The 17,367-nt window shown below is 37.1% G+C and overlaps 1 protein-coding gene across 2 annotated transcripts in view; it reads left to right on the top strand.

The window, feature by feature from the left end:
* The window catches only part of LOC106884092 (uridine 5'-monophosphate synthase), a 161,131-nt gene that overhangs the window by 34,719 nt on the left and 109,045 nt on the right, over positions 1-17,367 (top strand). The window contains exons 3-4 of one of the 2 annotated variants that reach the window (XM_089352341.1): positions 9,812-9,910; positions 10,331-10,492. In XM_089352341.1, coding sequence (XP_089208467.1) covers positions 9,812-9,910; positions 10,331-10,492 — 261 coding nt within the window. The remainder of the gene's footprint in view (positions 1-9,811; positions 9,911-10,330; positions 10,493-17,367) is intronic. The other variant, XM_089352342.1, reaches the window with a different exon arrangement.

Raw genomic sequence — 17,367 nt, forward strand, 5'->3', positions numbered from 1 at the left:
TTTCTTTTTCTCTGTGTGACGTGTTTGGGCTTGAAGCCTGTTTGTGTTTACCGTCTTCTTGTCTGTTCTCCTGTCTTTGTCGTTTGTGGTGCAGCGTTGACTGTATTCACCATGGTCATTGCATCCCTCATCAGTGGCTACAGCACTTGTGGCATCTGCCTTGTCTTGGTGATCCGTTTGGTCCTCCTGAGCCTGAGCACAGTGTGCAGGGTCTTCACTGTCCATTTTTGTGTCCGTGTCTCTCATAATGCCTTCTAGGAGGTCATATATATATATATATATATATATGTATATATATATATGTATATATATGTATATATATATATGTATATATATATATGTATATATATATATGTATATATATATATGTATATATATATATGTATATATGTATATATATATGTATATATATATATATATATATATATGTATATATATTATTTTGTTTAAAAGAGTTCCAACACTGTCTGTTTTTTATGTTTTATTTATATTCCTGCAGAACTAATGTGGGGTATAGAATATGGAATATACAATATATAATATAATATACAATATACAATATAAAATAAAATAAAATAAAAATGGATGGCACCATGAAAGAAAGTATTGAATGTAGATGAAATATTGAGTGTTCAATATAAAGGATCAAATATATAAATATATATATATAAATATATAAAGGCGACTCGAGTTTCAGGGCTATTTCCCTTCATCATGGCCGGTATGGCCGGTATGACAGACAATCTGTTAAAGTCTGTCATACCGGCCATGACGAAGGGAAATAGCCCTGAAACTCGAGTCGCCTTTATATATTTATATATATGTATTTATATATTTGATCCTTTATATTGAACACTCAATATTTCATCTACATTCAATACTTTCTTTCATGGTGCCATCCATTTTTATTTTATTTTATTTTATATTGTATATTGTATATTATATTATGTATTGTATATTCCATATTCTATACCCCACATTAGTTCTGCAGGAATATAAATAAAACATAAAAAACAGACAGTGTTGGAACTCTTTTAAACAAAATAATATATTCCTCTATACACAATCATACAAAAAGCCCACCTTTTTTGTATTTATTTTTACTCGCATATATATGTATATATATATATATATATGTATATGTATATAAGTGTATATGTAATAATATACATATGGAAGGACTGGTGCCAAACTTTGGTATCAACTACTACAGGAATGCCCACACGGGTCGCCACTGCATGGTGCCAAAGGTACCGTCCACTGCATCTCACATAAGAACGAGATACTGCAGCAGCCTCGGTTTCAGAGGACCTCAGCTCTTCAATGCCCTGCCAAAACATTTGAGAGACATGCGAGACATGGATGCGGAGGTCTTCAAGACAAAACTTGACGCTTTCCTCTCCACGATACCAGACGAACCAATGGCTCGCAATCAATCTCCTTCTGACAATTCGTTCCATGACTTTGCTAATATGTGAAGTCAGAGAGATGGGCCTGTAGTTCCCAGCCTCTGCTCTGCTTCCACCTTTATGGATAGGACATATGGTGTCTTCCTTCAGCTTTTTGGGAAGTTTACCATTTGCAAGGAAACTCTGGAAGAGTATCCGGAGTGGTCCTGCTAATTCTTGTTTACACGACTTTAAGAGGACAGCTGGGAAACCATCGGGGCCAGTTGCCAAATTTGAGCTCATTTCATTTATGGCAGCTATCACATCTTCCTCTTCAATGTCGATGTAGGTAATGGATGCAGTCTTTTTCTGCTGAGTGCTATTGTCAAAGAAATCAGCTGGGTTCTTTATCTGCATGTGACTCAGAGGAGAAGTGAAGACACTCTTGAATTGTGTACTGAGCACTTCACTTATCCATGTGGGATCTGCAGTCAGTGAGCCATTAGGCAGGAATAGGGGTCCTATCTTATACTGTACCGTATATATATGTATATATATCATCATCATCATCATCGTTTAACGTCCGCTTTCCATGCTAGCATGGGTTGGACGATTTGACTGAGGTCTGGTGAAACCGGATGGCAACACCAGGCTCCAATCTAATTTGGCAGAGTTTCTACAGCTGGATGCCCTTCCTAACGCCAACCACTCAGAGAGTGTAGTGGGTGCTTATACGTGTCACCCGCCCGAAGGCCAGTCAGGCGGTACTGGCAACAGCCACGCTCAAAATGGTGTATTTTATGTGCCACCCGCACAAGAGCCAGTCCAGTGGCACTGGCAACGATCTCGCTCGAAAATCCTACAAAGGCCAGTCAGGCGGTACTGGCAACAGCCACGCTCAACTTGGTGTATTTTATGTGCCACCCGCACAAGAGCCAGTCCAGGGGCAGTGGCAACGATCTCGCTCGAAAATCCTTACACACGTCATGGGCACAAGTGTCAGAAAGGCGACACTGGGCACAGGTGCTCTCCCGATTTCGCTTTCGCTTGCCTCAAAAAGTTTTCGCAAGCTGAGTTTCGTGTCCAATGAAGGAGACGATGTTGGCACGGGTGCCAGTCGTCGGATTTAGTTCGATTTCACTTGCCTCAACAAGTCTTCGCAAGCGGAGTTTAGTGTCCAATGTAGGAAAGGTACGCATAGGTGGGCTGGCTACGACCCTGGCAGAGGCCTTGGATTTAGGTCTCACTTGGCTTGCCGGTTCTTCTCACGCATAGCACATTTCCAAAGGTCTCGGTCAGAAGTCATCGCTTCCGTGAGGCCCAATGTTCAAAGGTCTTGCCTCACCACCTCAGCCCAGGTCTTCCTGGGCCTACCTCTTCTACTGGTTCCCTCAACTGCTAGAGTGTGGCACTTTTTCACACAGCTATCCTCATCCATTCTCGCCACATGTCCATACCAGCGCAATCGCCTCTCTTGCTTTTCTCTCAAGATACTTACACTCTGTCGGGTATGCACACTGACATTACACATCCATCGGAGCATACTGGCTTCATTCCTTGCGAGCTTACGCATGTACTCAGCCGTCACAGCCCATATTTCACTGCCATGTAGCATGGCTGTTCGTACACATGCGTCATACAGTCTGTCTTTTACTCTGAGTGAGAGTCCCTTTGTCGCCAGCAGAGGTAAGAGCTCTCTGAACTTTGCCCAGGCTATTCTTATTTTAGCAGCTACACTTTCAGCGCACCCACCGCCACTACTAACTTGGTCACCCAGATAGCAGAAGCTATCGACTACCTCTAGTTTGTCTCCCTGGAATGAGACAGAAGTTGTTTTGTGTTTGTTTACAGTGTTTATTGCACCTGAACATCTGCTACATACAAAAACTAACTTCCTAGATAACCTGCCTTTGATATTGCTGCACCTCTTATGTGTCCATAGCTTGCACTGGGTACATGTTATAGAGTTACTACCTACTCCTTTTCTACATACTGAGCAGGGCCATCTACCTGAAGGGGTTTGTGTTTTATCTACCTTCGTGCTCATTAGGATTTTGGTTTTAGCTAGCTTGACTCTAAGTCCCTTCGATTCTAGTCCTTGCCTTCACACCTGAAACTTCTCCTCTAGTTCTGATAGTGACTCCGCAATTAGTGCAAGGTCATCAGCATAGAGGAGCTCCCAGGAGCAACCTGTCTTGAATTCCTCTGAATTCCTCTGTGATCGCTTGGAGGACTATGATAAATAGGAGGGGGCTGAGGACAGAACCTTGGTGGACCCCTACCTCTACCCGGAATTCATTACTGTACTCATTTCCAACCCTCACCTTATTGACAGCATCTCTGTACATGGCTCGCACAGCTCTCACTAACCATTCTTCCATCCTAAGTTTCCTCATTGACCACCAGATAAGGGATCGGGGGACCCTGTGAAAGGCTTTCTCCATGTCAACGAAAGCCAGTTACAGAGGTTTATCCTTGGCTAGGTATTTCTCCTGCAGCTGTCTTACCAGAAAAATGGCATCAGTGGTGCTTTTACCTGGCACGAACCCAAACTGCATCTCATCTAAATTGATTCGCTCCCTAATTAGTTGGGCTATGATCCTCTCCGTGACTTTCATTACCTGATCTAACAGCCTGATGTCTCTGTAATTATTTGTATCTAAAGCATCACCTTTACCTTTGTAGCAGTTGACTATGGTGCTGCTACACCAGTCATTGGGTATGACTCCTTCGTGTATCACCTGGTTCGTAATACGGGTGACTAGGCTATAGCTGACACTGCCAGATATTTTGAGCATCTCTGCAGTGATTCCTGATGGGCCAGGGCCTTTCCCTGTCTTCATACTCTTAATTGCTTTGAACATATATATATATATATATATATATATATATATAAATAAATATACACACACACATATATATATATATATTTGTTTTGCAAGATTTTTGATGTGAAATCGTGTGTTGAAACAGATGTTGTTGTACTTGGGGATGGTCATATTGCCAGTTTAGCCAATAAAAACACACGCACTGTATATTTGGTGTTAATTTGCTTCAGCTTTATATTACATTAATCTTAATAAGATTAAGATTAATGTAATATAAAGCTGAAGCATATTAACACCAAATATACAGTGCGTGTGTTTTTATTGGCTAAACTGGCAATATGACCATCCCCAAGTACAACAACATATATATATATACACACACACACACACACACACACATATATACACATACACACACTTATATATATATATACACACACACATGTATACACACACACACACATATATACACACACACATATATACACACACACATCCACACACACACACACACACACACACACACACACACACACACACACATGTATGTGTATATAAAGTGGGTTTTTTTTTTTGTTCCTACAAAATGAAACTTGAAAGGGCATTTACAAAAATGAGTACCGAAATAACCAAATCTAACAAATTCTCTTGACACATCTACACACATCTGTATGTGATGCATATACACCACGAATTCATTGAAAATATCAAAGAAATTTCATGTTACATACCGTTGGAATTTACGGGGAATAAATCTTGGAATTGTTTTCAACATTGTATTCCGAGATCCTTGTATTCCATTTTGAAATTTCTTGCTGTGACAGAAAATGAAACAATATGAGTGCGTATGCACAATAGCTGAAAGGGAAACCAGTTGACCCAACAAAACAAAAAAAGAAAAATAAATAAATAAATGAAAACTTTATTGTAACTTTCTGCTACACAGTATTCACGATAACATAATGAAAAAAAATGTGATTTTTTTGCAAAGATAAATATCACGGGAATTTTCTGCGGTAAAACTGTGTGTAAGAGAGCATCGTTTATTAACCAAATTATGTTATTAAAATAAAGTATCTCGAACAGGCGCAGGAGTGGCTATGTGGTAAGTAAATTGCTTACTGCCTATGCATCGGTCTATTCGCTGTGTTGATTTTTGATGAGTCTGATGGAATCTTTTTGTGCTGCTTGGCAGCGGTTTGTCAGTGGGTGTTATATCGGTAGAAAAAATGTATTCAGACCTTAGCGAGTATGAGCTGTCCTCAGCAGAGGAGCTTGTCAAGGCGGTAAATAGAATGGATGAGCATTTGGAAAGAATAAAGAGTTTTGCTGAGGCTGCAGATGTGAAGAAAAGGGAAGTGGACCTAGCCGGACTGAAGGAGCTGAGTAAGATGACACAGTAGGTGGGCAGTGACGTGAAGTTATTACCCCCGAAAAGGGTTATGGAAAATATGGAAAAGAAGACCATTACTTACAAGGTGTACTCAGTGGAGAGGAGAAAGGTGGAACAGATGGAGATGGAAAAAATAGAAAAGGCATTAAAACTTTTGAAGGAAGTGACATACATAGTGAAAAGAAGTAGATATGGGACAGTGGTTGTCCAGTTTGGGACAGTGGAGGAGGCAAGGAGGCTGGCGAGTGCAATGGTGAAAGCAGAGGAAGTGGTACCTCTACTTACGTACCTTGGAAAAAAGACTTCTAAGGTGAGGATAGAAGTAATTTCACCCAATATAGAAGTGGCTTGGGTTGTGGCAACCATCCTCGTTGGAAGTGAGGAGGAGGTGGCTGTCCTCCAAGCCATGGAAACAGGATGGAGAGGAAAAACACTGGACCTCATTATACAGGCAGAGGAGAGGCAATTGGAGAGTTTGGTGGAGATGGTGATGTTGGGAGAGATTATGTTAAGAGTGTGGGTGGAGGGCAGAATCCCACGATATTTTAAATGTGGCCAAAAGGGCCACATTAGAGCACACTGCTCTCTGCATAGGACAAAAACAGAAGAAGCGGTTGTGGAAACAGATGAGAAAAGGGAAGAACAGACAAACAGAAGAAATAAGGAGGAAGAGTGGATAGTGACAGAGTAAAAGGAAGAACAGTATGATGTGGTACCCCAGACTAACACCATCCTGCCCAAGGCCACTCAGACCCACCCTGCCCATACAGACAGCAAATCCACCCACTCCCTTTCCCCACAGGAGAAAAAAAAAAGAACAGACACCACAAAATTTACAAGTCCCCTCCCCCAGTGAAAAAGGTTATGTGTACATGGAGGAGCAAGTGTTGTCATTCGGCGATGGGGAAAACGGTAAAGGAAAGACTAGATAAAAGACTAAAGACGACTCAGGACTCAGAGGTGGCAAGTGTGTTACTCAGAGGTGGCAAGTGTGTTACTCATTGCTACTCATTTCTCAGTTATCATTCATGTATCATTATTTTAATATTTTGATTTTATTGTTTTTCATGTTCATTTCCATGTGTCATTCATAACATCATATTTTATTTTAATTGTTATATGTCCCACATGTGTCCCCACTATGTAATGCCTTTATGGCAATTTAAAAGAAATAAAGTAGCTTGCTTACCAAGTTCTGGGTTCAGTCCCGCTGTGTGGAACCTTGGGCAAGTGTCTTCTACTATAGCCTCAGGCTGACCAAAGCCTTGTGAGTAGATTTGGTAGACAGAAACTGAAAGAAACCTGTCGTATATAGATATATATGTAGTGGTTTCATGCAGGCATAGCGTGGATTCGCTCTTCAATCGCCAAATTTCACTTAACAGTTCAACAGCACTTTTCTCATACTAAAACAATAGTTTTTCTGTGGGTGACAGCAGTTATATTTGCCAGATGCCTTCCCTAAGCAGAATAATGTCTTTGCCACTTGATCCTTCTAACTTCTTTGAAGCCACCGAAAGCTAGAATTTTACGTATATATAAATATACATGTTTGTGTGTGTGTGTATTTATTTACTTATTATTGTATTGGTTTAGTATCTGATACTCTCTCCATTAAATGCTATTGAACTTAATATACTTTTAAGCGTGACTTTATATATTATATAATGCTTAATTTTAGCATTAAATTTACTTACTCCTAAGTCCTTATATGTTTTAGGTTATTACATACTTTATACATTAATTTCACATTTTTTAATATGTCTGGCCTATAATTAATTATCTATATTTACTATATATGCATGTAAACTTATGTTTATATTTGTGTAATATTAAATTTTCATTTGCCTACTCACTAATCTATTCTATATTATTTTATTATATGCTTGTTGCACTTTTGTTTTATCTCTACACAAATAAATTATGTATTGTCATCATCATCATCGTTTAACGCCTGTTTTCCAAGCTGGCATGGGTTATTTATATATAATGCACTCAAAAAAATGTTTTTTACTTATTACCCTTCTTATATATATTTTAGTCATATATACATCCTAATTACTTATATAATTACAAACTGTCTCTATATATATTCACTATAATTTTTCTATTCATAATTATTTATTGGTTTACGATAGCATTAATTAACATACTGCTTATTTTATAATTTTAATAACTACCCATAATATATTCCTATATATACTTTTATAACCACATTCACAATTACTTTTATTTGATAATTATACTTTAGAGATATATGTTTTATTACCATATCTTATTCTTTATTTTTATCTTCATTTTTATAACTTCGGTAAATATATTAAACCTCCCCCTGCCTTGTAAGGTTTATACCATGTTCTTTCTACAAAGCATTTATTAGTTAGTGGATTTGCTTCCTACACTCAACACAAGATTCTTGAATCGAAACAGCTGTCAGAGATGATGTCCAATTTTGTAATTAATAAATAATTATTAATTTAGTTATCTCTATTTACTTATTGTTTTATATATATATGTGTGTGTTTGGATTGTCCTTGCATATGGGCCATCCGGACTCCTATCTTCGCTGTGAGCAGGGATTAATCTCCTCTCTTTGCTCCTTTGTGCTACATGGGCTCAACTCTCCTCCCCTCTTCATCTAACCCTCCTTTTCTCTTCTCTCTTCCTCTCTCACTTCCTCCCACCCACCTCTCCTCTCTTGCTCTGGCACTTACTTCCTGTCTTCCCTCCTACCCACCATCTCCCCTCCTACCCACCATCTCCCCTCCTACCCACCATCTCCCCTCCTACCCACCTCCCCTCCTCCCCACCTTCTCCCCTCCTCCCCACCTCACCTCCTACCCACCTTCTCCCCTCCTCCCCACCTTCTCTCTTCCCCCTCTCCCTTCATCGTTACCCCACCTCTACACATTCCAACCCCACCATCCCTATACATCCCGTACCACCCCACCTCATCCCTTAGACCCACTCCCTTGCTGCCCTACTCTCGCCTCCCCCACACCACCACATCACGCCACCCCGCGCACACTAGCACTGACCATTTCCCAGCACCTACACCTACATATGCACATGCACATGTCAATGTCACCAGCCCCCTTCCACACGCACATACACGCTCTCATACGCATGCACACCTTTGTTTTGGGATCACCACTACTTTATTATCTCCCCTTCTTCCTAACTCTCCTGTGTGACTACTCTGTCCAGCATTCACCATGATAGATTACTAGCCACTAAATCTTTTTCTATTTTCTCTCCCTGTTTATTTCTGTGTTCCTTTCTGTCAAAGAGCATAGGCTCGAAGCGTAAATGACTTTCTCACTTCCTGAGAGTTGAACTAATACATCTGATTTTTACACACGTGTCTTCATCTTTTGTTTTTTTGTAAATTTTCACTATATGTGTGTGTATGTGCATGTATGTATAGACACACATAGCAACCTTCTTGTAATTGATAACTATGTACTCTACAGAAAGCATTGAGTAATCCTTCAGTTTAATGTAAAATTGTTTTTATTATGACTTGACTTATAAACAAACATTAATATATAGTATCATCATCATTTTAATGTTTAGTTTTCTCTGCTCACATGAGTTGAAGTGAATTTCTACAGCAGGATACCCTTCCTATCACCAACCCTACCTGTTTCCAATTAAGATAATATTTTTCCATCAGAGATGTTTTTACAAAAGATTGGAAACAAAGGACAGTGCTTGCATGATGATGACACTTGCTTACAACTATCATTTGATGTCAAGGCAAGGAGACTAATGCACATGCATAAACATGTATATAAACACACACACACTCACAGACACAAATGCTTCCAAATCCACTCTCATGGCTTTAGTTAGCCTAGGGCTATAGTTGAAGATACTTGCTCAAGGTGCCACACAGTGGGACTGAACCTTAAACCAATCATGTGGTTGGGAAGCAAACTTTTTACTTAACAGCCACACCTGCCGCTCATGTATACATGGCATATATATCTATATGCATGTGGGTGTGTGGATGTCTCCATGTTATATGATTTACTAGTTGTAAATAAATCTCACTGTCATACAAGCAGTGTCATTTGATGTTGAAAATTTCCCTCAACAAGTTTCATCCGACTCATGCAAGCATGGAAATAAGAGCATTAAGATGATGATTAAGATCATGATCATTAATTTTTTCATAATTATTACTGTTTTTACGGTAGAATGAGGTCTCGAGTATGATGTATGAATGCCTTCCAGATGGAAAGAAGGACTTTGCCAGAATATGTGGAGTTCCTTACACTGCACTTCCTTTAGCCACTGTAAGTCTTTTTATAATTTATACATACTGTTAATTTTGGTTTAGTCCTATTTAATATTGTGTTTTATTTGTTGAAAGGAGTCAGTAACACAATATGATGTTACATCATTCTAGAAATGCATTGATGTTTAAGTTTAACCAGGTTTGAATAACTGTTCCCCTCTCACTGTGGGAAATTTTTGTCTTTATTGTATAGTATTTAGAATATTTTATACATACATTGAAGCATAGCTTGTTTTTGCTTTATGTTGATCCGTTCTGCTCAAATATACAACTTCAAAATTCTCTAACATTTTGGAATGTATAAATTGTTGGTTATAGATGTTTATTGAAAATAAATTTCTAGTTTTAAATTTATTTAATCAAAAACTATTTATAATTGCTTACATGAGCTAATTAATTTTTTTACTATACTTCTCAGTGCATTGCAGTCAATCACAACATACCTATGTTAGTTAAAAGGAAGGAAGCTAAAGACTATGGGACCAAGAAAATGGTGGAAGGTAATTTTCAACAAAATGACAAATGTTTGATCATTGAAGATGTTGTTACAACTGGAAGCAGCATTATAGAAACAGCTCTGGTATTTTTGACTCATTACTTTTCTATTATTTGTTATTTATTTTGTAATCAATAATGTGGTGAATTAAGCAAGTTAGTTATATTCTCTTATGTCTTGCTACTACAGTAAAGAAAAGCAGGTGATCCCTTAATTGAAGGATGTCTGAATTCAAAATATCTGGACAGCCTGTAGTCAGTTATTTTGCCTTAATTTTATCCAATTATCATGCTGTTATCTTACCTTTTTAATCTGTTTTTGTCTACCTACTTTTGATGCCTCATTTAAAACTTGACTTGCACTCAGCTTGCATGAATTCAAGTTCCGGCATCAAACAGCATTGTAACAATGATAAATTATTATTTAAGACAGGTTAATAAATTGTGCATAAATTTGATGGAAGAGAAAATGCAGTTCTCATTTTTACTAGATTACAGAAGCTGCATTACTGATAAACCAAAAAGAGTTGATACATTTTTTTTCTTTAAGAGCAGCTCAGATTTTCTAATATTGTTCTTCAAAAAGATCAATTTAAGCCCATTAACACATTCTTGCTCAATTGCATTGAAGATAATTTATTTTGTCTTCTGCTAATTTGAAAGCTGATTTAGTCACTTTCTTTTCTTATTGGTGTTTCTTATTCACTGCTTATTGTTGAAAATAGTGGGAGTACTTTATAGATGTTTTTGGTTGCTTGCATAGTTGAGTTCAAAGCCTTGTAGATGTGAAGATCAAAGGGACATACTATTTTAATCCCATATATCCTTCATTTCTATGATATGACTACAATTTGATACTTATACAGTATGTGTGTGTGTATATTTGTTGGGAGGGGTGCCTGTATATTTATATTTTTGTACAAATACTAGTTTACATATACTTTGAGGTTACTTTGCATTTTGTGATAATGAATATCATTATTTGTTTTTTAATTTGTGTACTTAATGTATCCATACATACATACATATATACATAAAATAGAACTGTGTGTGTGTGTGTATTCACATTTCACGCAAAAATGGCTGTGTGAATTGCTTCCCTACTTGGGATACATGAATAATTTGACCTCGGCTACATAATAGGACCTTCAGTTTATTTTTTTTATTAAAAATAAATAATATTGTTTTATATATATGATTCATTTCTTTAAAAAGGTTTCTCAATGTTAACTTCTGGTATTGATGTAACAATGGTGAAATTTTCCGTTTTCATTTGCAAAATCTCTCACTCTCTATTTTAATGTTTTCATTTCAAGTTTTAATTCACTATTTGCAAACAACTATGATAGATTACTGAAAGCAATATTTACAAAGTTCAGAAATTTAAATATTTGGTCCAAAATAGTTTTTAACGAGCTTTTATTTATGATTTTTTTCATTTCATGTTTGTTTCATTCATTGTTTTCAATGTTCTCTCTTCACACATAAGTCAGTCACACATGCACATGTGTGTTTTTGTATGTACATTTGTATACATTTCTGTATGAGTGTGTGTTTGTGAGAAAGAGAGAATCAGTCAAGGGGTGTGTTGTCATGTATACGTATTGTTGTTGTTGGCACTCTGTCACTTACAACGTAGAGGGTTCCAGTTGATCTGACCAACAGAACAGCCTGCTCGTGAAATTAACGTGCAAGTGGCTGAGCACTCCACAGACACGTATACCCTTAACGTAGTTCTCGGGGATATTCAGCGTGACACAGTGTAACAAGGCTGACCCTTTGAATTACAGGCACAACAGAAACAGGAAGTAAGAGTGAGAGAAAGTTGTGGTGGAAGAGTACAGCAGAGTTCGCCACCATCCCCTGCCGGAGCCTCGTGGAGCTTTAGGTGTTTTCGCTCAATAAACACTCACAACACCCGGTCTGGGAATCGAAACCGTGATCCTATGACCGCGAGTCCACTGCCCTAACCACTGGGCCATTGCGCCTCCACCATGTATACGTATATACATAAATATATGCATGCATCTTTTTTTTTTTTTGTATGTATGTATGTGTGCTTGCATGTGTGTGTGTGTGAGACAGAGAGAGGGATGTCTAAGTGGTACACACTCACTCTCTCTCTCTCACACACACACGCACACATACATACAAAAGAGATGTATGCATATTTATGTATGTACGTATACTTGACAACACACCCCTTCTCTCTCTCTCTCTCTTTCTCTCTCTCTCTCTCTCTCTCTCTCTCTCTCTCTCTCTCTCTCTCTCTCTCTCTCTCTCTCCTCATGTGTGCGGCGTTCCACAATCACCATTTATTTCAATCACTCTTGTGAAAATATTCACTTAACTAATTTTTTCATTTAATCCCCATTTTAATTTTCGAAAAAGTTTCTGAGAACAATGTTCTCACTCTCTACAAGAGGAGTCGGGGTAGATGTAGATGATCAGTATCCTACAGTGAAGCAAAGACAAGTACAGGTAGCAAGAGTCAACTTTGGATTCTGCAACTCTGTTAACTCTATTAAGTATGTTTGTAAATATATCAACAAAGTTTTAGATCAAGGGTGGGGAAACTTTTTAGTGTGGCAGGCTAAAATTTCCAAAGAAAAAGGTGTGTGGGCGGATCACAAGTTCTGACTCTTGCATCTGTGTAGTGTATATATCTATGTATAATTCAATATACATCAATGAAGATAAGTTTAACACATTAAATTAATGCATAACATCTTCATTACTGCTGCCACCAAATTCAGGACATTTATATACTTATGAGGTATTTTATATTTTTCAAAATACGCCTATCCTAATGTTGGAGAAATCATAACAGTCAAGCACAGACCATATTTAATTTTGGAAAATTACATTAATACCTAAATAGTATTATGTGTAAATGACATATTTGAACAAATTTTAAAATCTGGCTTTGTTTAGTGTGAAAGATGAAACTACTTTTTTCTTTTTTTGAAAGTTTAGGAATATCACGTCTTTGAAGAAACTGCTATTCTTAGTTCATTACTCAGGTTTTCATTAGTAAGTCTGGTATGAAGACAATATTTTGCATAATTCAGTTTGGTAAAAAACTGCTCACATTGATAAGTTGTCAAAAATTGAGATATGAATTTCAAGGCATTTTTATGTGAAGCAGGGAATTTCTCAGGATTGATGGGTTTGTAGAAGTCCAATAAAAAACAGATTACTATATTTCGATTTTATTAAGTTATCTGACTGCAAATCAATTAATTCTAATTGTAAGGAATCAGGAGCCTCCTCAGGACACATATCAAAAGGTGTTTCAAAAACGCATAGTTCGATTTTATCTTGTATTTCTTCAAATCTACTTTCAAATTTCTTCAAAAGACTTTCACTCTCGTTAAAATGTTCCTTTGTTGATTAGGTATTTTGTTTGCTCAATTTCAGAAAATGTGTGAAGCACTTTTCAATTGTGTAACAAATAAATGAAGAATCAATTCAAAGCTTTTGATATGAGAAAGCAAACTGGTTATTAGCTGATTGGAGCCTTGTAGTTTTGAGTTCAAATTATTTAAATGACCTGTTATATCTACTAAAAATGCTAAATCACTTTGAAACTTTTTATCTTCCAGTTCTATAATAGGAACACCTTTAATATCCATAGAAGTTTTCACTTCTTCCTTCAGTTCATAAAATTGCTTAAGCATTTGGTCCTTACTTAACTTCACAATAGTACAATAAATCCCCATATTCGGCTTCAAGATCTTTCAAAAATTCTTTAAATTCCCTATTATTTAACCCTTTGCTTTTTATCAAATAACAGCCTTAGTTACAACTTTCATTACATTGCCCATGTTGAGAGATTTTGCACATAAAGTTTCCATATGAATAAAGCAGTGATACACAAAGTTTCCGGATCCAAAAGACGCTTCTTAAATTCATTCTTAATCAAAGCTACAAACCCTTTTTCACGACCTACCATAGATGGAGCACCCATTTTTTCATATGGTAAATCAAAATTTTTCATGGCTGATTGACCACTTGAAATAAATCTTCACCTCTAGTTGTTCCATGCATTGATTTCAAGGGAAGAAATTCGTACCAAATGTTGAATTTTGCAGTTATTGCATGTATAAATATTGCCATTTGAGCAGTATTAGACAGATCAGTTGTCTCATTAATAGCTAACGAATACAATACAAATTCTGCTGAATCAGATTTTAGAAAATTTTGAATGTCATCAAAACTATCTTTAATACAATCAGAAACAGTTCTTCCAAACAAATTAAGTTTTTCTGGGCATATATTCTCAACAGCAGTAAGGATACATTTTTTCATGAATTGACCATCCCTATGTGGTTCGAGTTTTTTTAGCAATATTTTCGTATACCACATAACTAGCTTGAGTAACTGATTAACTTTCAAGCTTGTCTTTTGGTCAGATTTTCTTGTCAAAATGTTCATATTCTTTCAAATTTCCATAGGTCTTATGCTTACTCACGAAATGCCTCTCTATGTTATATTTTTTATGAATGGCTACTTGTTCTTTGCAAATAAGACAAATGCAGTTGTTATCTATTTCAATAACAAAATGAAGCCCAGTTCATTTTCACCAAACAAGGCACATTCACCAGCACTTCTTTTTATTATAGGAGATATTGTTTGGTTCTGCAAGGTTTAACTTGATTTTTCTCTCTCTCCCTTGTCCACACGGGTGTTGACAAGTGAGTGGATGGGGAGGGCAATAACGGATAAGCCAATGGCAGTTGAATGTAACTCCTGTTGACCTTCTTGACACTAACTGATAGCAAAAATGCAACACCCCTTTCAAAAAACGTTATTTTTCGCTGCTTTTTCTGAAAAAAAAAGGTGGTAATATTCTTTTATAGTCCTGTTCAGAAAGCACCAAATCAGTAGTTTCTGTTTCAATGAAGCTTTACCAATTTGTTTTTGATTTTTAACCCTTTTGTTACCATATTTCTAACCAAAAAAACTTGTAAAGCACCCTGCTCTACATAATGCAACCTTTCAGAATGTACATTGGAAAGTTGTTCCAACAGCCCTTTCACTAGGAGCTTTCCTTTTTTGATGAAGGCATTCGCGACACTGCTGTTTGCGACCCTCGATTTTTTTCTAATTTATGGAGATCAGCTGAATTCAGAGGGATATCTCTCTGGCAGGCTTTGCTTTTTCTCCCTACAGTTATTTTTTTTTGAGGAATAACCAGCTCTCAGTTGTGTTGCTATATCTGCATGGAACTGCAAATGGTCGCATCGCTTTCGAGCCGGCCCCGATTTGGTATATAGTATAAATGCATTAGTAATACTCGTATTTACTATATACCAAACCAGGTATTGCCACTATTTATTCCCCGGTCTGCCAACTGGATAATAAGACCTCAACTGATTCAGCCGATCTACACCACCCATGTACCTGTTATAATCGAGGTTCACAAATGGCATGCCATTTTCATCCATATGTGACTGTGCACAGGTAGACAGACAATTAATCTGCCTCTTATCTCTGTATGCTGTCGCTAGCAAATTTCCCTTCTGCTGTTGAATTATTTCACCTTTTTTTTAATTTTGCTTTTTTTATATCCAACGGCAGTCCTTTTCTACTAGCGATCACTGTAGCACATGAACGTGTTGCCACAGTATCTAAATTCTCTGCAAGGTTGACTGTACTGAAAAATTGGTCAAAAAATATTATACGGCTCTGGTTATGGTATCGAAGTGATAAATTCCAGACCACATCATACCCTAGGCCATGCTGACTTACATAATTGTCTCTTTTTCCTGTATAAAATTCAAATCCAGAGCAGTACCCAGTATTTGATTCACAAATCTTCCAAACTTTGATCCCCCATTTTGTGGGCTTTCCTGGCATATATTGTCGGAAACGCACTCGGCCTTTATAGCCCACCATTCCCTCATCAATTGATAAATATCTCCCTGGTCTATAAACTGTTTTATATCAGAACTCTTGGATTCACTGCTTTCACTTTCGGAAAATGAAACATCAGATTCATTATCAAATACCACATGCTTTTTTTTTTTTTTTTTTCCTAGTTATAGAGTTAGGTTTATCAAGGTCTTCAATGGAAAATCCTTCGAATTCTGACTTGCTGCTTGACAGAATAAAATTCGTATCCATTTTTTGTCAGAATTACAAATTTTAAAAACACAACAGGAACAAATTTGGAAAAAAAATCTCACAAAATTCACAAATTTAAAATAACACGTCAATCGTTGTACAAAACTGTAGCTGAACTGTTTACGCAGTATAATCACCTGTTTTCACGAATGTACTAATGAGATTTGCTCTGATATTCTCATTTAAATATGAATATGTGATTACGGGTGGTTTTGGACGGCTTGGTCACATGAACCAAAAATTTTTTTGGGTGGCTTTGGGTGGTTTGGTAATGAAAGAGTTAATACATTTTTAAATTTAAGGAAGTAAATTTTATTCTCAAACGCAGGATAATGCTAATAAGCATTATGATGTCTAGAAAGTTAAGGAAGTAATTTTTATTCTCAAATGCAGGATAATGCTAATAATATAGCATGAACAGTTGTGTCATGAAGGTGCAAGAAAACTCCTTTTACCACAATTACCCAAGTATTATACCTGGAGAAACAATAAATGGCACAAGAGGAAATGTGGGGCTGATGGGGCTGAATTTACAGTATTCCCCCAAGCCAAGCAGAATGAAGAGAACTGAGACCTTGCATTGACTGAAGCATCAATATCAGATTCTCCAAGGAAACTCCATAACCGTTTTGCAATCATCTGAACATGTGTCAACTTGGCAGTCTCCTGCAGTTGTGAATGAAACATCGTGAGGATATGGCTGAGTACTTAAAGTATGCAGTTCCACTGGCAAACCTAGATATCAATATTCAGTTCTCTGAAACAATTTTTAACCAAGTACTGATTGAAATTGAGGACCAAGTTTTGGCCATGGGAGGCAAAAATTTGCAA

Source organism: Octopus bimaculoides, chromosome 5, assembly GCF_046866305.1.
Source record: "Octopus bimaculoides isolate indiv1 chromosome 5, ASM4686630v1, whole genome shotgun sequence".
Taxonomy (NCBI): Eukaryota; Metazoa; Mollusca; class Cephalopoda; order Octopoda; family Octopodidae; genus Octopus; species Octopus bimaculoides.